At 38.1% G+C, this 22,013-nt stretch overlaps 1 protein-coding gene across 6 annotated transcripts in view; it reads left to right on the forward strand.

The window, feature by feature from the left end:
• The first annotated feature begins 1,715 nt into the window (after window positions 1-1,715).
• Window positions 1,716-22,013, forward strand: part of CREM (cAMP responsive element modulator) — a 40,878-nt gene continuing 20,580 nt past the window's right edge. For 3 of the 6 annotated variants that reach the window (XM_057371134.1, XM_057371135.1, XM_057371133.1), the window contains exons 1-6: window positions 1,716-1,771; window positions 2,402-2,519; window positions 9,732-9,878; window positions 14,713-14,804; window positions 14,946-15,091; window positions 21,117-21,260. In XM_057371134.1, the coding sequence (XP_057227117.1) occupies window positions 1,731-1,771; window positions 2,402-2,519; window positions 9,732-9,878; window positions 14,713-14,804; window positions 14,946-15,091; window positions 21,117-21,260 (688 nt within the window). In that variant the 5' untranslated portion in view covers window positions 1,716-1,730. The remainder of the gene's footprint in view (window positions 1,772-2,401; window positions 2,520-9,731; window positions 9,879-14,712; window positions 14,805-14,945; window positions 15,092-21,116; window positions 21,261-22,013) is intronic. The other 3 variants (XM_057371139.1, XM_057371137.1, XM_057371136.1) reach the window with 2 other exon arrangements.

Genomic DNA, 22,013 nt, shown 5'->3' on the forward strand with positions numbered 1-22,013 from the left:
TATAATCTYAATTCTGTTTGTCATGTCATGGACAAGTATAGTACTTACTGTTGTTTTTCTAATTAAACATAAATAATCTAAAAAATACACCCCTCTCTTTGTACTGCATATTGCGAAACATGAGGAATAACTTTATTAGATTTTCTGCTGCACTGATGCTCTTTTTGAAGCTTTTRCTAACTTAGTGAAGCACTGCAGATGAAAAATCCTGATAAAATAGTAGAAATAAATACATTTTTTATAGTGTTCTGCAGTCAGTGAGAAATTAAGCTAAAAATTAGGAACTATTTTTTTTTCCAAAATGAAAAACGTTCTTTCTGGGTAAAATTTCTATGAAGTGCATTCAGCGGGAGTAAAAGTACTTGGGTTTTTTGGTTGTTATTTGATTTTGTTGTTTGTTTGATTTTTTTTTTTCCAGTGGTAGGTTTACTGTGACAGATGGCTCTGGTTACAAAAATACTTCAGGGCTTTCATAAAGTGAATTAATTCTGACTGTATTCCCATCTTTAGGAAGAGATTACAATGAATATGTTGCCAGTACCTATGCATKATTTAATCTTCCTTGGTGTGTGAGCTGTTCTGAAGCTTATTCTTACATGAACCAGATAGACTTTACATACTGGAGACTCTATGGGTGGCCCTACTTTACAAAAGAGGAACTTTCTTTTTCCTATTTTATTATTGTTATTTTATTGCATATACATATATATATATATATGTAAAACCAGAATACTTTAATTAGATAAGATCTTCTTATAGAAAATTATGGTGAAAAACTTGGTGAAAACATTTTCCCCAGAGCTGTTAGACTTTGGTGAATTTCAGTAGATATTTAATTTGTATGTAAAGAAAAAGGCAATAAGTGGTAACTAACAAGAAAAAAAAATGTCAAAAGGTTTTAGGTGTAACATAGCTCCTTATGATTCTAATCTGAATTGGTACTGGCATAGGATATATAACTTCTCTGAGCAGAAATACTCATGTTAACCCATAAAATACTGAATTGTGTGCAGCTTGGCTACCATCAGCAAGAGTACTCTTAAATCTATTCGGTACAATACCCTTGGAGGTATATGAGCTAGAAATATGCTTCTCTGCATCATTTGACAGGATACCATTTGATATTTTCATGCCTTTATTCTGGACAAAAAAAATGATTTTTAAAAAATCAGCAAAATTTATTCTCCTCAAAGGTTGTGGAATGTTCTGTAAAACAGTGCCTCAAAAGGAGTTTGATTTACATTTAATTTGATTTAATGTGGTTAACTTAAAACATGTGAGACTAAATTCCAGMGCCTCAGTCAGGTGGGTAGTAGTCTTTCTCTGCCTCTTCCATATCTCAGTGTAAGTCCTGAGAAGAAACCGAAGTRGCTATCAGCCAGTTGAAATAATTGAACTTCGAGTTCAGATGGGCTTGGCATCCCATAGTTTCAGAAACAGAACCTGGGGAGCCGAGATTTACTCCTTCTTGAATCACTCAACTAATATAATGTCTTCCTTTTGTGGCCTCAATTGTGTAAGTAAGAGTGTAGGTGGGAGCGTGCCTGCAGGGCATCCTGCCTGCCTCTGCCTGACCCTATCTTGTATCTGTTCTGTTTGTAAACTGACCTGTTGCCATGGCAATGTTTGACATCACCTGTTCAATGTTGCACCTTCAGTGCAGGGTTTGGTAGGAGAGAAAGGGAGCCGAAGAGATCCAAGCTCTTGTTTTAAAACTCACACCTTCCGTTATGACTAAGTGTGCCAAGAAATATCGAAAAGGAACTGTCAGGTAATTGCATTTTTATATAGCAGATATAAAGCAAATTTGRAAGCTTTTATATAGCAGATTTGGAAGCTTTCTGTATGAAGTTTAAACTCTTAGTTTAAATTGAGGGTCAGCAAGTTGCTTATTTTTCAATGAAATCTACCCTACTTTTAAACCTGTAAAATGAGAAAGAGTTGTTGTGACTCTTGAGCCATGAGCGGTTAGCAGGCAATTCAGGTGTAGATCCCAGATGGGAATAAGCATCTTGGAAAGTTCAAGAGGGCTGTTGCAGCCCATGGCTGCTGGGCAGCTTGAGGCTGGAGAGACCTGCTGGGTGCTGGGCTGCTCTGGAGCACTGTGCTCCCAGCCCCACTGCCAACACCACGTGGGACACTGGGACTGTGCTTGTCCCTCCCTGAGAACCATCTCCAGMACTGCCTCTCCTTGAAGCTTTCCAAAATACTTGTTTTGGAGCTCCTGGCTGTATGAATGAATATTTTAATACAGGGGAATGAAAAAGGGACTTCAGTTTGACAGTTACGTTTATATTTCCTGTCTGCTCTAAATATAAAATAGTTTGGAATTACTCTCTATAGCTGCCTGATATACCTCCCTGTACTGCTTTATTTGAACATGTATTGTACTTACTTTTAGACTGATGACCATGGAAATGGTTGAACAGGATGACAGTGCAGTGGATTCTATGACGGAAAGAAGTGCTGGTCACCTTCAGAATCAGCCAGGCCAAAGTCAGATTTCCTCAGGATCTGAGGTAAGCTGAAACATGGAAAGATGGGAAAAATCAAGAAAGTGATAATCAGAGCTGCTATGATTTTCAAACTATTAATTTGTGTGACATTCTTGTATAAGGTATTAAATAGGAAAAATATAGCGAAGKTATACTGGAAAGTATGCTTGCAGTAGTTAACAAAGGACTAGTATGATACCAGGTCTATGAAAAGGTAACTTTTAGGAGTCCTTTTAGAGAAGAGTGATCAGTAGACACATGGATTTTTTCCTTTCACTTTCACAAGATGGTTGTTTGTGCAGAGATGGAAATACAACCTTAAAGAATTGAGGTGGTTACAAGATCAAATGTATCTAAACCACTATGTGTATCTGTAGATGTGTTTTGTAATACAAATGAAAACACAAATAAAGACAACCATGCTTCTCTCCTACTACCAGTTTTTGTACAGAATGTATTTCATTCAATTGCAAGTGTATTTTTAATGTATGCTTGTTTTGTTTCATCCCTGTGTATCCAATGACAGTGTCTGGACTTCTAAAAGCATACTTTACATGTTCTGTGTGGTTGCTCTACCTGGATTATTCTTTGGTAGTTAATGGATTAAAGGTTATATAGTAATCTTAAACATTAACAATCTTAAACATTAAAAATATGTGCTGAAACATTCAGCACTTGAGAGAAATAGTATTCCTGAYACTACTAAGATTTATAGCCTCAGAAATGTGTATGGAACACTTAAAAGGATCTTCAGAACACCTTTGTTAAATAAAAGAACTGATTTTAAAAAAAGTCTTACTGAACTTTTTCATCATTGGAAGTTAGAAGTTGTTTKCTAAGATTTGATGGCATGGATTTGGTGTGTTAGATACTTGATTTAAATTACAGAAGTATTTTTAAAACTGTAAGCAGCTGCTCTTTTTGACAGATCTTCAGATACAAAGTAGACTGCAAAATACTTAGCAACTTTTTTGTTGGTTTTGATACATGCAGCGTTGGGAATATTRTTTGTTTAGTTTTTTTCCTTTTCTTTAAGAATTTTATTTGGTTTGCTCTGTTGATGTTATCTCCTCATTTTTTCTTTTGTAGTTCTGTTCAAATTTTCTGTTCTAACTTCATAGGATGATTGATGTGTAAAATCTATTGGCTTGTGCAATAGTCTTTGGAGAAGATATCAGTGAATTCTGTCACCTGGGATTTTTAATGTTGATCCAAAGACAAGGCTGTCACTAATGATGTAGGAGAGCTTTTGCACTCACACAAACACTTCTTGTGTTTGTCTGCTTGACTAGTAGGTGTGAAGGTTCAGCTGTACTGGGTATGGGTCTAGTCCCTTTCAGTTAATAACTCTGAAATACTGATGAATCTCATTCAATTAGCAAAAACCCAAAACATGTACCTCTGAAGGCTGAGGGTAACAGTCCAGAGATGGCATCTGGACTCCCTTTTTGTGGTCAGACTGCTTAGAGAGCTGTGCTGGACCTGTGAGAGCTGCTCGGTGCAGGTAGCTGGAGCTGACATCCCTCCCCTGGTGTGCCCRGACCAGCGGGGTTGGTGCTGTTGTTCCACTCTGAGGGCTCCGGGGCTGCCAGGGCTCCAGGCCTTTGTCCCTCTCCTCAGCCTCTGGCTCCGGGGCCTGCAGCCCGCACACCCCTCGGTGCCCTCAGGCTGCACTGCCACAGCACTTGTTGTGGTAAAACAGCCYGGACAGAACACATCCCTGACAGACYTTGTTGAGASGCTCCTTTGGCTTAAGATGAATAGSATTTTCTTAGCCTGTATTCCCACTTGGCTGGCTTGGAAGGTGAGGCGCTTTGTCATGGAGAGCTGGGGCTCGGTGTTGAGGGGTTAAAGCCTGCTGCAGGCCCATGTGTGGGACATCTGACTGATTTTTGTGGTGGTCCAGATGGTAAATTCATGTTTGTGAGGAGTTAATGGCTGTTTTGCTGGTCCAGTGCCTGTGTATTTTGACTGTTACAGAGGGTCAGAGATCCCTTCTCCCTCTTTGGCCTGTGGAGGAGTGTAGTTAAGAAAAGAYGACCACTAAAATTGGCTGAAACTTATCTTGAGTCAACCTCCAGTCATCCCTCCTACTAATTTTGTTGCAAAGGTGCAGAAATAAGAGAAAAGAGTGACTTGATTCTTACCGAGAGCTAAAATGCCTGGTCACTGAAGCTGAAGGCTCCTTTTCAGGTATCTTGGCGGGGAGGGGGGTGTTTGTGTGTTTTCTGGCAAAATATCTGTTCAACCTTGGTTTTGTTCAGTGAAGTAAAAAATTTTAGTATACTACCTTTTAATTTGTGGTTTTCTGTGTATTACCAAAGATTTAATTGTAGAAGGGTTGCTCTTGRAAGGGACCTTTTGAGATTATCTAGTCTGACCTGCCTGTGCAAGCAGGGTCAGCCAGAACTCTGTTTACCTGGGTTATAAATATCTCCAAGGATGGAGTCTCTAGTACCTCTCTGGGCATCTGTGCCAGCAGGCAACTACTCTTTCAGTAAAAAAGGTGGAGTTTTTATGTCCAGATGGAATGTAATGGTTTTTAATGTGCTAGGTTTTTAGTTGAATTGTGACTTTGGCTAGGGAGTGACTAGCAAAATGCTGAGGGATACACCTACATAGGAGGTGAGCAYTTTTTTTGTGGGGGAACACACAGACATACACATCCCCTTTATTTTTCTCTCCTCTGTAGTTCAGTCTTTTTAAAGAAATGCCTGCCATTTAGTTTTAAATGATGGACCAGGTACTCCGTAAGATAATCTCTTGAGGGCAGAGATTGATTTGTGCTGAAGCATTTMTGATGTCTCCCCTGTTGGAATAGAGAGGAGGCATTAAGAATATGTGGGCTGAAGCACTATGGTGTGATGGGATAACCTCCAACTCTGTGAAGCACCTATTACACATTATCAGTGGAGAAAAAATAGTGTTTGCATTTTTTTTCTTAGCTTGTGTCATAGATACTGCCATATTCTCCAGCTGAAAGTAAAATGACTTTTTCTACTAAAGCAAAAATGAGTAAATGTGAAACTAGCAAAGRTGAAATGAACTTTGTGTCCATTAAAAAGTTATTTTTAAAATAAAATGTTCTATTATAGAATAAGATTGARTTTGTAATTACTTTTCTTGCATCCCTCACTTTCAGCCAGTTAATGAATTGACATAGTAATGTTTTTGTGATCCAACCACCAGAATAAATAGTTAAGAAAACATTAATTTGTAAAATTATTGGTGGTTGTGTTTAGAAGCTGTTGAAAATGTACAGAACATCTGTTCAAAAGCTTGRTGCCATTGAGGGAGGAGTAGAGGTGTGGGATGGAAAATTTATCARCCTGTTTTGTGATGAGCTCCATGGGTTGTCTTACATGCACAGATCATCTATTGTTATATATAGAGCTGTACTTAAAAGGAAKTTAATTTTTATTGGACTATTAGTGTTGATGATAGTCAAATTTACACCTTGGAACAGTTAGATCTGTTAGATAGTGGTATTCAAAGAGAAATTAGATGTTCCTTTTRCAGGATTTCTAGAAGCCATACTGCATTCTGTGTTGCTCTGTGCTCAGCTACACTAAATATGACTATAACAATGTAAGATCAATGTACTTAAACCTTTCACAGATTTGACAAAAGTACTTTCAGTTGTGTTTTCTTTTTTCTTTAATCCTGTGTCTTGATGGGKTCCTCTTTTATTCACTTTTAGTTAACTTTGTTATGTTGTCTATCAGTACAGCTGTCTGCTGTCCTTGTATGCCATACCATTCATTGACCTCTTGATGCTGTCCCTGAATTAGACGCATGTCAAGATTTACAATGTGAGAACTGCTGTCAGAGAGCACACGGAGATTTTGAGGGAGATTTTCAGAGCCTGGAGTGCGTAGCCATTGCAAACTGGCATTGCTCAAGTTTAGCACTTCAGGAGGCTTATCTTTGTGGTCTTTTGACATCAAACTGTGTTAAATCTTGCGCCCCACAGATTGAGWCCTTTGGGAGTTTTCTAGGTTGTTTTAAGTATGGCTCTAAAACCAGCCAGCCAAATGCARGTCCTGGCCATTTTGCAAAGTTGATGTTAGAGGATTATAAATGTGGAGCTTTGTCACCATTTTGTGCTTCCTCAAAGTGTATGCTGTCACCAAGCTGGAATCAGCCTAACCTTATTTTTCTTAAAAGCAGGTGCTTCTATTTTGGCATTAGCTTTGGAATTGACCAAAACWTTTGTCTCCAGCTTTTCCTTGTAGAGGCTGTTCAGTGCCTGAGTGTGGCAAGTCCTTTGTTCTTTTGTTAGGTGAATCAAGTGTGGATTTGCCTTGACTTTTCCAGAATTACTTTTCACTTCTAGAGTCCTTGTAATATTTAGATTCTACAGCAGGGGCAGAAATCAGATAGGCCCATGTACTGTGTCATTTGGCAGTGTTGAAGGTATGAGGGCTTGAATGTGAATGTAGCCTCTCTAATACTTAGCAGGGAAAGAATATSTGGCATTCACAGGATCCCCAGGATAACTGTTCAGATGGACCATATATCTTCTAGTTAGATAAATGATGGGTAGCYTCTTTCTCTGCAAGAGCGTGTGCCTCAGTATGAAGGTAGTACATGATTTTTCTTGCTGGTTGCTTTTCTCTCCCRTTGTAGAAGAGGGAGCACTTACATTTCCAAATACCTGAAATACAGGACCATTCTGCTGTTATGGACTGCATGGTTGATATTTGTTCAAACTRTTGGAYGTGACTTGCATGCCTAGGAGCATAGAACCCATAGAATGTGTTAAGCCTCCTCTCACCCTCTGTGTTCCTGAGTTGCTCCTGTGGATTGTTTTCAGTTCCTTCTGTGGATTGTTTTCCATGCCAGATAGCCCTTGAAGTAATGACGATAAAGGTAGCATTGCTCATCACTGATGTCAGAAAGAAATTTTTTTTTGCTGACTCTGTTTCAGTCAGCATTTATGCATGATAGCATCAAAATATCCAAGTATTTCAGTTAACACAGGAATATTCAGMTTGGTAACTGCAAAGGGAAAACTGAATCAAAATTCTAATTATAATTTCTAGTATTTATGGAAGTCATGCAGAATGTGAAGCTTGAAAAGTTTGTAGTACTACCATCTCCTCTTCCCTTAACACTTAGCCCCCCTTTATTTAATCTCTTGTCTGAATTAAGGGAACAAAAAGATTTCTCCTGTTRTACTGTAAACTTTAGTCCAAAGGAGTATTAGCTGAGTGAGGTTTTCTTTTTTTTTYTTATTTGGTTATGCTGAATAAGGAGCTTTAAAATTAATCTAGTTTTTTCTTAATCTTGGGTACTGGATTATTTCCTGATTGTGTGTGACTGACCTATTGTGTACCAAAAAGAAACTTTTGAAACTGTTTGCCTTGTTCTGTTTTATGTCCGCTGTACTTAGAAGGTTCTTTCTGACCCACCAACTATTGTATAAAATTGCAATTCTCACAAAGACAGCAGTAAATGGAAAGGTTTGGTGAAGTTGTCTTTATAATGTTTTAAAACTTAGCATGCTTTGTAAACATTTAGACTGCTCTGTGCTCTCTCCTTGAAGCTTGGGTTTAGGATGTCAGCTTTGCCACAAAAGATCATGTCCTTCAGATCTTTGAGATTTTCTAGAGCTTAATCTCAAATATCTRTTTCTGATAAATTTCTTGTAACATTAATATTTGTTGGAATAGTTTGGGAAGAAGGTTTATATGTCCTATTTCCCCGTTGCCATTTCATGCCATTTAAGGGATGATTTAAGGAACCCATTTCAGGGTTAGAAATGCCCTCAATTGTTCTATTTTCTGAAAAGCTGTTCATTTTCCTMTAACATTGAACAATTGCATGGTGAATGTTGACAAGATCCTGTCTTTGTTTCCTAGAAACATTGTTTCTTCAACATAATTTGAACCAACATCAGGTCTTTTTGATAGTAGTGCATCTTAATAGTAGTTAAATTTTTTCACTTGCTTCATGAAGGGATTATTTCCTAGATAAGCAATAGCTTATGGATCAGGAATTAAAACTTTCATATTTGGAATTAAAAAACTACTTCAGTGTAAATGTAGAAAAAACCACAAAAGTTTCTTTAATTTTATTTTTTTTAATATTCAGCATTCTTCATGTTTTTCTTCTCACTGTCATCTYATTTTATGTTTATTGCTCATACCAGATACCTGTGGAGCTGAGAACAAAGCTAGGGAGGGAATAGTACCAGAATTTTATATATGAGTCTGAGTTTATTGTTGAATGTGCAGCATATAGAAATAAGACTTTTCAGTGCAGTTTAGTTGAAAAACACAGTATTTCTTTTTATTATATAGTTCATGTTTGTCTTCCTTTTCTGAGTTTGGAGATGTTTCATCACACAACTTGTGATCAATCATTGTGTTTTCCCTTTGCATCAATATTTGTTTCTGTTAATASTTTCTGTGACAGCAGAAATATTGAACTGTTTCTTACCCCATAGGTGTTAAACTGTTACTTAACCCCTTTGTCCTCAGCATTGAGGGTTGAGAGCCACAGGCTGGGGAAAGCTGTTCTGCAACTAGGCTAGGCTTAAAGAAGATACAGCTGTTCTTTATTTTTGTTGTTGTTTTGAAGCACTGATGCACTCCAACTCTCTTTTTCTTGRTATATATAATTATATATATAACAAGAATCCGTTAAACTAAATCAGTTTGCAAATCCTTGTATGGCTTTATTTATCAGGGTGATTTTTTGCTATRTGAAGAATTCTCAGGTCTCTTGAGACATCCATCTGAAAAGCATAACTTCTTACCTAACAAGCAAAGCAGAACTAAAGCAGTTCTAGAGGGTTTTTTTTTTTTCCTAAGAACCTTCTGCCCTTTATGTTGTTGCAAAAACATTCCACTCCAGTAAATATGTATGGGTTTTGTTTTGTTTCTTGAGGTTCTTTCTAACCTTTGTGCTAGCAACAGATTTGGTGCGTGATGGCCTAGGGTTGGGTTGTTTTTTTTGATTGAAAAGAAAACATGAAGTCTCTGGAGGGAAAAAAAGAAAAAGAAAGAATTGCAGTTTTCTAAAGTATGGTTTGAAACTTTCCATATCATTTGGAAAGGTACATGCCATACTTTTACTATTAAAAGTAGTTTATTTTTGTGTGTGATAATTATATACATCTAAGCTATTTTAGATGTAACAACAAAATCAATTGTTTTAGTATCACTTCTAAAAGCATTTGCTGAAGTCTTAASACATCTTACTTAAACATGATGATTGTAATTTTTGCAGGTTTCTGTAGCTGCTTCCAGTGCTGGAAGAGGATCTCCAGCTGTAACTCTAGTGCAGTTGCCTTCTGGTCAAACTGTTCATGTCCAGGGTGTCATTCAAGCCACACAGTCCTCAGTCATTCAGTCACCACACATGCAAGCTGTTCAGGTTAGCTTTTTTATTGTTACATTTTCATGAATATTTGGTACCTCGTAACTCTTTTCCCAACCCATCTTCAGTTTCTCTTCATTCCAACCAGTRCTGYAAGATTTACTCATATGGCACAGGAAACAGTGGGGGGAAAGATGGCAGACATCCAACCAGCAGCAGCTCTACAGGCATTGTGTAGCAATTCCTTAATGCTTCCTGTTTATCTTATAAGAAATTGTCTTGGAACTTGTGTCTGAACTTACGCAACAGCAAACCTGTGTCATAATATGGCCTTACTTCAGTGTATCCTGCAGTTTTTCCGTTTTGTTAAATTCGRTGAACATATTGTTTCTAATGAGACTATGAACTCATAAATTTTCAAGAATCTCCKATTTTATTATTAGAGAGGGCCTGGATGAAGTAGGTGTAAGCATATAGTATTAAGTGGTTCCTTTTTTTAAGCCCCCGTCATACCTTATTAGAGCTTCTGGTATTGCTTTTTTGTGCATGTGGGTACATAGTGAAAATATGGGCAGCCTTGAAACAAAAATTTATGTGGTAAATGTTCACATGTTTAAAGTTGCTGGAACTAGAAAACAGGGATCAGTGCAAAATGACTTTTTAGAGTTTTTAAATAGTGAAAAAGGAAAGAGAGAATGAGTTTGCAGTGTTTTGAAAACTGCTTGACCTTGCATTAGTGTTTTTCTTGTAGCTAGGAAGGCCTCTGCTCTAGTTTTWTTCAAATCTGTTTTGAAAATGTCAACTGAATTGCTTTTTACAGGTAGAATTGATGTTTCTGGYTAAAAGGGGTGCTACACCTGTTACGTGGGAAGGGTTTTACTTGTGGCCATTGCAACATGTTAAGGAAAAGCTTTGTGTTGTTGGTCTTCTTGAGAAGCCATCTTTAATGTTAGAGGCTTTCAAGTATAATAAATAAAAAGAATATATAAGTATGATTTATATTAGAGAAAACAAAACCTTAATCAGATAATGAATATTTTATTTTTGAGCAGTAGGTGTAAAGGATGGGACCTCAAGGTTTTGAAATCCTTGGTCACTGTTAAAAGAGGTGCAGTAGATGTCAATACTTGATCAAACTTAAAGTCAGAACAGAGTATTCAAAGAAAATATTTTTTAAAATTGGAATTCTTTTTAACTGTAATTTTCCTGAGTAATCTTYATTCAAAATGCACATTAGTCATTCCCAGTTTCTGTCACTGCTCTTCCTTAAGTCAGTGTAGTCGGGACATATATACAAGATGGAGGACTTTTTTTCACATCTCAGAGAAATTTCTCAAGAATCTCTTGCCAGCTGCTGCTGTGTCACCTTAGGGGAGTGGAAGTCAGSTGTTGTATTGAGTGAACTCTGGCTATCCTCCCTTTTCCAAAGGGCTAGAAACAGGAAAGTTTTTTCCCAATTAATACTTATTAGTTAATTCCAGGTTTTTGCTTTGGTTTTATCTGGATAAGAAGGGCTTGAAGATGCTGTAAAAGACTCCATTACAGAGGGTGTTCAGTCCTTCTGTGATTGTCTTTGGTATTTTATCCTGCCACCTGGCATTTCCTTCATATCATTTGGCTTTGACTTGCTACCTTCTCTCTACCAGACAGTGAGAAACTTGAGAAATTATGTTAGTTTAGAAAAGGAAAAAAGAAGTGTGCTGAAGGTTGATATTGAAGCTTGCATGACCTCTCCCTCAAACATCTGCCGTGTTCAACTGGAAAGTGTTCAGAAGTTTTTCTCATAATGCAGTTGCTTTTTATATGGAAAATATGTTTATCTATGTATCCTTATTGTTTTGTTATATGCTGTTTTATTTGTAGGAAGGTTTAAAGTTCAGATTGTTATTTGACTTACTGCTTGCTCCCACCTGTAGTGTATCAGGTCTTGGAATAACTAACATGAGTTTGAAGTTAAATTTGTTCAAGTGCAGATAAAGTCAAATTAGGTAAAGTAAAAATCTCAACGAAGTCCAGGAAAATATTACAATGGTTTCTGTTTGTTAGCATTATGGAGTGTTCATTTCTCTCTTTGTTATGATGAAAATTAAAGCTTTTGAAATTTCTTGCAGAAAATGTCCTCTTCCACATTGTCATGGTTTGACATTGGCCAAACTCCAGGCACCTACAAAAGCGATCACTCACCCTCCCCTGCTGGGCAGAGGAGAGAAAATTTACTGAAGGGTTCAAGAGTTGAGATAAGGACTGGGAGAAAACACTCCAAGAGCAAAACTTAACAGGCTCAACTTAAAGATAGAAGGTGAATTTATTACCAACAAAATCAGAATGGGATAATGAGAAGTAAAATAAGCCCTTAAAAGCAGCTTTTTTTCCCCCAACCTCTCCCTCCTGCCCACTGACAATGCAGGGAGAGGGTGTGGTTTTTGGTCAGTTCATCACCAAGGTYTTTCCTTGCTGCTCAGGGGGTGAAGTCCTTCCCCTGCTACACTGTGGGATCCCTTSCACGGGGAACAGTTCTCTGTGATCTTCTCCAGCTTGGTTACAATCTCACGAGCAGCAGCCCTCCGAAAACTGGTTCAGTGTGAATCCTTCCCATGGGCAGACAGTCCTCCCAAACTGCTGTGGTGTGGRTCACTCGTYCATGGGGTGCAGTCCRTCAAGGCCAGGCTGCTCCAGCCTGGGACCAAGGTCTCTCTCTCCACCRGCTCTCCTACAGGACCACAGCCCCCTCCAGGCATCCACCTGCTCTGGTGTGGGCACCTCCCCCACGGGCTGTGGGTGGATCTCTGCATCCCCCATGGACCCCATGGGCTGCAGGGGRACAACCTGCTTCTCTRTGGTGATCACTACGGGCTGCAGAGGAATCCTGGCTCTGGTGCCTGAAGCACCTCCTCCCCCTTCTTCTTCACTGGCCTTTGTGTCTCCATGTTGTTTCTCTCGCATAATCTCACCTCCTCCTCTTTTCTGGCTGGAATTGAAACTGTGCCCCCAACCTTTGTTTYGATTTTTTCTTAAATATGTTATCACAGAGGTGTTGCCACCATCTCTAATTGGCCCAGGCTTGGTCAGTGGACTGTCCGTTCTCAGAGCCATCAGGGACAGGCTCTTCTGGACATGGTGGAAGCTTCCAGAAGCTCCTCACAGAAGCCACCTCTATGACCCCTTTGCTACCAAAAATCAGCCCGTGCAAAAGTAACACATACATTAAAATTCTTAAATCATCTTCTGATTTCCTTACCTTTTTCCAAAAGTATGACTGTTCCCAATTTCTTTAGCCTTCTTCATGAACCAGGGGGCTATTGGTAGCTGTTAGGGGATTCTGAAGGTTTAAAGGCAACTAAAGTCTTGKTTTTAGGCTATTTGTGCCTAGAAAAATAGATTATTTATTACCCCTCGCTCCCCAGCAGAATGAAAAATCTGTTTTGAATTAGGCTGCCCAGGCTCTTGGCTGTGCATACTGTCTTACTTTTGAAGGATTATGCCAGAGGCTTGAGGGTCGATCCATGAGCAGATTGCTGAAGGCACATTGGGAGGGAAATGTCTTTCAGGATCTCTCTCTGGTGCTCAGTATTGGTCCATCCTGCAGAAGGAAGAATACAGACTTCCTGAAGRACCTCTGTCCCTGCAGTCAGCTCTGATGTCTGGTTTGGAGCTGTACATCTGTACACATGCAGAAGTACCTCTCACCAAGCTGGCAGACAGAATTCTAATGATGCTYGCTGCATATTACCCAGCAAAATTGGGTATTGGAATTCTGTAATTCTATGTAATAAAATTAACAAGTGAAGAGACAATTTTGTTCTGCAATAACCTGTAGTTCCTTCTGGGTGTAGTTCTACAGGTTTGAGTTGAAGTGACCCAGGTCTATAAACTTCCAGAACTTTCCAGACAGTAATTTTCTATTGAGGTCAGGAAGATTTTGTTTCTGGTACTGAACACTGATGACTGGCAGATGCATTAATTCTAGAGCTCTTCCTTGTCTTCCTAGAGCTTCCACTGCAGCCAGGTCAAACACTTGAAGCCTTCTAGTCACTTACATCTTTTTTCTTCAGTGTATATTTAACAAGATGCTTAGTCTGAAACTACAGTCTGGTCTGTCTTGATGTGAAAAGGTTTTCACACTGTTTCAATTTGGAAATCTTTATACAGCAATAGGTCTGAGTAGCTAAAAGATTCCAAGAAAATTATGTGTTTTCCTTGTTCATTTATGAACTTTCAGTTCTGTGTGGTAAGATAGTTACTGGTCAAGAGTGTAATTCAGTCCTAGGCCTTAATGYTGTCTTGGGTAATTTTAAGAGAAGAATATATGAAAATACTAATACTAAAGGTTGGAGAAAATGAGACACTGTGGGCTTGTGAGGCATTTCCAAAACTTATACAGCATTACTAAGGAATCTCTTTGTATTTATGAATGTATTAGTAAGTGTAATAAATGTGTATATTTAAATAAAGTTATGTTCTAAATAGCTTTGGTGTGGTGTAAGAGACTTTTATATTGTATACTATTACTTAAGGCACATTTGTGCAGTATTCTGTATTTTAGATGTTTGACCTCACTTTAAGAGCTCATTAAATTGTATAATATTTTTTTACTTAAAGAAATCTGTTTTCAGTACTTTTTCTAAGTGTCATTCATAAAAAAAGTAACCTGGATTAYTTTGACTTTTTTCTTTTTCAAATGGAAGATGCTGTCTATCTAAGTGGCTGTGTCTAACTAACCTTATAATTAGTGACTTACTTTGGAAAAAGAAGTCCAAAATCATATGATTAGTGATAAATGAGTCAACAGACTTCCCATATGCAAACATGGAAGGAATTAAAAAAACTAATTTACTCTGCTGCTTTTTTTTTTTTAATGAAGTTATGAATTTCAGGAACTTTGCTATTACAGGTAGCATCGATTGCAGATGAAGCTGCACAATCAGAAGTGATAATTGATTCTCAAAAGCGTAGGGAAATACTTTCAAGAAGGCCTTCATACCGGTAAGGACTTTTAATTTTGGTTTTGCTGGTTTTAAACCAGCAACTTACTTATTACAGCAAAACTGATAAAAAGTCAGTTATCTGATTTTCTTGTGGGTATGGATTTTTAAGTACATATAATTACTTACATTCTTTTTTTAGAAAAATTCTGAATGAACTCTCATCAGATGCTCCTGCAGTAGCGAAGATTGAAGAAGAAGAGAAGTCAGAAGATGAAGGAACGCCTTCTGGTATTTCTGCAATGGCCATGCCAACCAGCCTCTATCATACTAACACGGGGCAATACCGTATGTTTGCAAATGTACTATGTGATGATGCACAGCATACATAGCACAACTTTGTTTCTAGGAGTTACATAATGCAATAGGGATGTTGTGTTTTGATGAAGAAGAAGAGATTCTGTATTTCTAAGTAATTATTATTAATTTTTTCTAACATGGGCATTATAGACTTSTAATCTCTTGTAGTATTTGTTGGCTGCTATATTTAGTTCTTCTAGAGCTTCTATGCATTAAAATTTGGAGGTGAGGCTCTGCTAAAATGAATAATGTTGACACTTCTTATGTGAATGTTTAATGATACAAATCATTGCAGTTTCAAATTCTTGTGATTTGCYATGTATTAATGCTATTCATTATATGAAATGGCAAGTAGAGTTTTTGTGAAATGTAAGTTTGGAAAATGAAATTACTTGTTAATTTCCAGTTTTCTTTCTTTAAAGAACTATGTCTTTTTGTCTCCAGTTTTTAAGTATCTACACTTTTGCTGCAGAATTAACCTAAATCGTGGTTCCAACAGTCGATATTTCATCCAAATGCAAATTAAAACTTACATTCAGGATTCTGTTTTATAGATTTGCTTTTGGATTATTTTTATGCATGTGTTTATGGTAGAATCGCTGCATAACTTGCACTCTATGACTTCTTTGGACATGATCAGATATCATCTAAGGGATAACTTTTTAATAACTTTTTTTGAAATTAGGTATTTGATAAAGCTTCACTCCTACACTTTGTAGGGTTTTTTTCATATCTTTTCATAAGTAGGCACACTAAAGTGCAGACATCTTTCCTTTGGTATAATGACAGGTAGATTGCATAAGATATGTGGTAGAGTTTTTTTCCTGAAATGAAGAAACAGAGGAAGTCTATTAAAACATTGCAGTGGCATATAGAAGAGGCTAGAATGGCTCTCTAGTTGTATTCTACTCATGCTTACAATTCTTTAGTTATTTTTAATTTATGCAACTAAACTAATTATTAACTGTGAGAAGACAGAATTTGCCTGTAGTATCTATTATTTCAGCATYGAAAGTCATTTTGCTTGTGCCCCTAGGCTTCTTTTCTTACTCTTTCTGTAAGCTATAGACATAAAAAATTGTTTGGTGTGTGATGTCCATCATCCTAAGTTATATTTATCCAGTACTGAATCTGGCATGTATTCCTGTATTCTTGTAGTCTAAGAAAAACTAAATATTTYCCTTCAATTTTTGAATTGTTCTTTTGATTTTACTTAGTTTTAATTAAGAATATATATATTTGCCATTTCAAGGCTTAAAAAGAAGTGCTGTAATGTCTGTACATTTACGTAAGTGAGCCTGCAAACCTGCAGGATTTCTAAGAAATTTAGATTTTAGGTTTCTTAATTGTTGTTTCCTCTGGGAAGCCATGGTTGTACTTTGGCTTCAGTGTCTTACAGGAGGTGATTCTTAGGAGAGAATTTTTGCTCTTTGCTGCTTTTTCTTGGAGTAAATTACAGTCGTAGCCTAAAACATATGCTGGATAATTAAGTTTCTCATCATAATGGGGCATTGCTTAAAGATGCAATGTCAGCCTTCATGTRCTCTCTTGGTTTTGGCTTAAAAACATTGTTTTAGAGCTTTTGCTTCTTGGAAGTAGTTTTTCTTGTCCAAAATATTAGTTTATTAATTTGTTTTTTTTTTCCTAAGTTTATCTCTGTAAGTTAAAATATTTCTKCTTTAGCAAAGTCTGTGTATTTTAATTCTGATTAGGTAAAAGTGGTACTGGGTGGTAGCAAGGATGGTCATTTCCTTCTAATAAAGARGGTCTTAATCTGGAATTTAGTAAAGAGAACTTGGCTGTTGACCCCTAGTCTTCACATGTATGAAGCACAGACCTGAAGCATTTCTGAGGCATCYTGTTGGTTGCCTGTGATCCTCAGGAACTGCTGCTAGCTAAAACCAGGAATGCTGTGTGGGAATGCAGCAGCTCCAGTGTTGATTTTMGACTGGATATGATGCAGAGGGTCACTGCATGTACCTCCTTCATTTTTACATTTCCTGTCAATAGCTCTGTACTTTTGCCTATCATTATTGTGCCTGAGGACTCCTCTCTCCCTGGCCAGCACTGGCTGTACGGGTTCTCTTGTGCAGGCACCCGGCAGTTTATGCATTAAGCTTGTGCAGTGCCTGTGGCAATGAGGAACTGGTCTTGCAGAGTCGCTGTGGCCATCTGTACTGTGCTCTGGTTTAAAAGAGATATTATGTTACTACATTTTCTAGTTCCTTTTTTCTTCTATTGTTCTCTCTATTCCTGTAAAAGAAAGGCAGYTCAGTTGAAGAGATCATTTTGACTGTGTGTTTATGTGTGGATGTCTGGGATGACTATTTTTGGAAGAGCTTGATAAGTAAATTTTTCTGGAAAACAAATGTATTTTTTTTCTATTAGCAGCAGTGATGGCTGTTCTCTACTTACTTTTTACCAGTCAAAATGGAATGTTGCYATGGTTTCCAAGTATCTTTTTCCTCGGGGCTTCTTGGCTTTGGCTTATGGAAGCAGACAGACTGACATGACCAGATAAAATGTTTTTGCCAGCTACCTCCATCAACATATGTGTGATCTTTCTGTCAGGGAAATGGGTAGTTTTGCTGTCTTGTGTAGGAGCCTTGTAGCCTCATCTGACTACACACCCACTCTGTTGGCTGTCGTTCTGTCATGTTGGTTATTTAATAATGAAAAAAGTTATTAGTTCCTCACCTGTGGTGGTGGTCTAATGTGCAAGAGTTGTTCRTTCAGTTGGAGTGTGTGATCAACCTCCCCGCCCCCCTGCCAATTTAAGCATATTATGATGATCTGCATGAAAAGATGCCGGAGGAATGAAAATTAATAGTTCTTTTGCCATCTGTTTGGGTTGCTTGCTGTGTTAGAACAGATTTTTAACAATTGAAGAATTAAAAAATCTTTTGGGAAAGACTAAGTTTAGTTCCATTTCCAGTTTTGGAAGGGAAAAAGATTTGGGKTTTTTTTTCTGGGTTAGAGCTGCTGATCATACTCGGAGATTAGTATAGTAATTGAGATTATTGGTATTAGTATTGTCTTCACTAAGAGCTAGAGGAGACGATGCCTCTTGCATCCATCTGCCTGCATGACATTCAGCTACAGGGACTGTCCCCAAAAGTCCTGTACTCATCATAAAAGGCCAARTTTTCAGTAGAGCTCCAGCACAGCAAAGTGTGTGCAGTGGTTGCCATCAGGACAGAGAATGGGGGGATGGGGCAGTGTGTTGTTCTGGGAATAAGGCAGGAATCAGTCCTGTAAGGGAGGCAGTTACTGGARTTACTTCACTCTTGTTTATAAAGTACTGGATTGGGTTCTGAATATATGCAGGACAGTTGTGACATAATTGTTTACCCAGGCTCACTGTGGGAGCAAGAGCTTTGTATCTGTGYTGATGTTTTACTGCTTAGGAAGCCAAACTGGTGGGGTTTATGTGRTATGGTTCTGTATGTACCATTCTTTGTGCTAAATCTTGAGTGGCAGGATTTGGCTCTTTATAACTTCTCTGGGAGATAGAGTTGAAAAATCTTAYCCTGGAGCTTACCAAGAGTAGAGGATACAGTGCTTTACTTTTCTTGCTGCTCTTTCTTTTGTCCTGGCCCAAAATGGGGCACTTTCTGCTTTGGAGGCCAGACTGAAACATCTTGCACGCTGCACCTTGCCACACTCTTCCCCTTCTCCTTAATGCCTTATGGAGCCTATGTGCAGCACCCAACTAGTTCCTGTGTTACATATTCCTCATTCCAAGGGCAGGACYGGAAGTCCATGCTGTACCCTGTTTCAGTGTTGCAGACAGATCTTTGAACTTAATTCAGCGTGAGAGGAATTCCATATTTTCCCCAAAAGAAGCTAATTYTGCTGTTGGGATTTGACAGTTTCTATCTTTTAAGTATTTATGTCTGAAGTTAAGCTTTCAAGATAACCTACTGTTTGTCCAAACAGAACATTTGTGATCAGCAATGTCTAAAATTCACATAGGTATCTAACAAATCCTGTATTGAGATAAGCAGATCTGAATCTTCAGGAGTGGCATCAAATACTGTAATCTGACAGTAAATTCAGAAGAGTTGGCAAACCTGAATCTTTTTTTATATTTGACTTTTGTAGCATCTCAGATCACTTTAAATACAATCACAATGTTTGTAGTTTAAATATCTTTTGGGGGAGAAAGGATTTTATTTCTCCTTGGGAGTTGTGTTCTCAGCAAAAAGTTTCAGARTTTTTTTAATTAACACAGGAGATGTGGATTTGGCTGGTGAATCACTTGGTGGATAAGGAATTGGCTCAAAGAGCTCCAGTCAACAGCTTAATGTTCAGGCGCTGACCAGTGATGACTGGTTCCTTCAGTGGGACTGGTTTTGGGACCAGTATTATTTAGTATCTTTGTTGGTTGGAGACATGGAAGGTGGTGTTGAATACACYTTCAGGAAGTTTGCAGATCTCACCAGGCTAAATGAAGCAGTTGATACTCAAAGCTCAACAGGGAGAAGGGATCCCATCCAAAGGGACTTTGGCACAGTAGACAGGCGGACCCAATGCAAACGTCATGATAAGGCCAAGTGCAGGATCCTGTGTGTGGATTGTGGCAATCCTAAATGTGGATGCAGGCTGGGCAGTGAGTGATTGAGAGTGACTTTGTGGCCAAGGACATGCATGTGCTGTTGGATGAAACACTGAATAGGACCTGGCAATGTGTGCTTGGAGCCCAGAAAGCCAACGAGATCCTGGGCTTTATCCAAAGCACTGTGGGCAGCAGGTCAAGGGAGTGTTCTGCCCCTCTGCTCTGGTGAGACCCCACCTGGAGTGCTGCATCCAGCTCTGAGTTTCCAGCACAAGCCAGACATGGACCTGCTTGAATGGATCCAGAGGAGGGCCATGGAGATYATCAGGGGCTGGAGGCCTCCCCATAAAGACAGGTTGACAGGTTTGAGATTGATTAGCCTGGAGAAAAGAAGACCCTAGGGAGACTTTGCAGTAGCCTTCCAGTACTTAAAGGGGACCCACAGAAAAGATGGGGAGAGAGTGTTTATCAGGGAACATRGTGATGGGATGASGGGCAATGGCTTCAAACRAACAGGATAGAGTTAGTTTAGAGATTACGATGGAATCTTCACTTTGAGGATGGTGCTGCGCTGGAACAGGTTGCTGAGAGAAGCTGTGGATGCCCAATCCCAGGAAGTGTTCARGGCCAGGTTGGATGGGGAGGCTCTGAGCAGCYTGATCTAATGGAAAGTGTCTCTGCCCATGGCAGGGGAGTTAAAACTAGATGATCTTGAAGGTCCTTTCTGACTCAAGCTATTCTATGATTCTATGATATTTATGTGTTTAAGAAAGGCAATGCTMATTCTGAAAGGAATATGCAATTAATAATGTCACTAGGGAATTGCAWTTTTTTCCAAATATTTGATTATGGCAAGGAATGCAATATGATTTTTTAATGGGGAAAGTATATTTKCATTTTTCGTATTGTTGATTACATGGAGGGAAGAACCCCACTTTGTTCTGTTTCTCTTTTTATATTTTGGGCTCTTTAGAACTGTGTACAGCTTGGATAAACATTGTGCTAAACTTTTTCTCACACTAAGGAAAGGATTTTGTCAATTTTCTCTTCCTTTGTCTTGATGTTTTGGTTTTGGTTTTGTAGGAGTCAATAAACAGCTTTTATTTTAATTTAAAAAAAAATAACTTACACATTAGTATTTAAAATAGCACTATTTTATATGGCTAGGAGCTACTATTTTTTCATATTTAAACTGTTTTAGTAGAGTTAATGTTTCTGGAAACATAGAGATAAAATGTGTTGAACCCTGCTTTTTATCTGTTATACACATCCTATGTACTAAATCAACAGGCTTTGTGGAAATCAGTRTTCAAATTACCTACGTTTTGTAGTCCCATTGATCTTTGGGCAAGGAGAGGACCAGGAGTCCTAAAAGGCAATGTTAATTTCATGCTTTTTGACATATTATATCTTTCTATTGCCTAACTGATTTTTTTCCTTTTTTTTTCTGTTTAGTTACCATATCTCAAGGTGGTACTATTCAGACTGTGACGAATTCAGGAGCTCCTCAGCCAGGCGCTACCATTGTGCAATATGCAGCACAGTCATCTGATGGCACACAACAGTTTTTTGTTCCTGGAAGCCAAGTTGTTGTTCAAGGTATATTTTATTAGTCTACTATATTTTTTTATGTTAAACAATTTTTCTTAAAACRTTTTTTATTTTGTGTTGACATTATTGCACTATTAAGGAAAATACTCATGCATAGCAAGATGACAGTCAGTCTTAGGAGGGGATTCTGCTCAGTAAGACAGCTACTCCTTTTGGTTAAAAAGGATGAAATAGCAGGATAAAACCACTTCCTGCTTTGGATTCTCTTCAGATTTTGAGAYGTATGTTTAATTGGAATAAAGGTGCTCTTACAGATGGAAGTGAGATGCTGAAGGTGCACCTTATTTAACAGATGAAACTAATTTGGTTTATTCAGCATTTAATGTTAATAAAACACAAAYTGTGAAGGTTTTGGGATATGTTTAAGGCAGAATTTCCTTGCAACTTAYGGCTSTTGCAGCTACAAGAAAGCAGATCCTTTTACTGAAGCTAGAAGAGTGCTTTGAAGGTGCAACAAAATGCACATATGAATTGAAAAGTCAATAGTGAATTCTCRAGCCTCACTGTAGTTTATGCAGGATTTTTATTTTTTCCTTCCACTGTTCCCAGCCTTTTGGTGAGGGTGTTGGAGAACCAAAGGTGTTTTGGATTCTTGTCTGTATCAGGGGATTTGGGTATTGTGATGAAAACCTTTGAAAATGGGAGAGATATWTCTCTATGGTGACACTAGATTAATGGCTATGGAGGATATACAGAATTTTTAAAAAGCATTATTTTACTGACACAGAGGAGTATGGAGGG

Source organism: Malurus melanocephalus, unplaced genomic scaffold (assembly GCF_030028575.1).
Source record: "Malurus melanocephalus ecotype Western Australia unplaced genomic scaffold, MMel_1.1 scaffold_142, whole genome shotgun sequence".
Lineage (NCBI taxonomy): Eukaryota > Metazoa > Chordata > Aves > Passeriformes > Maluridae > Malurus > Malurus melanocephalus.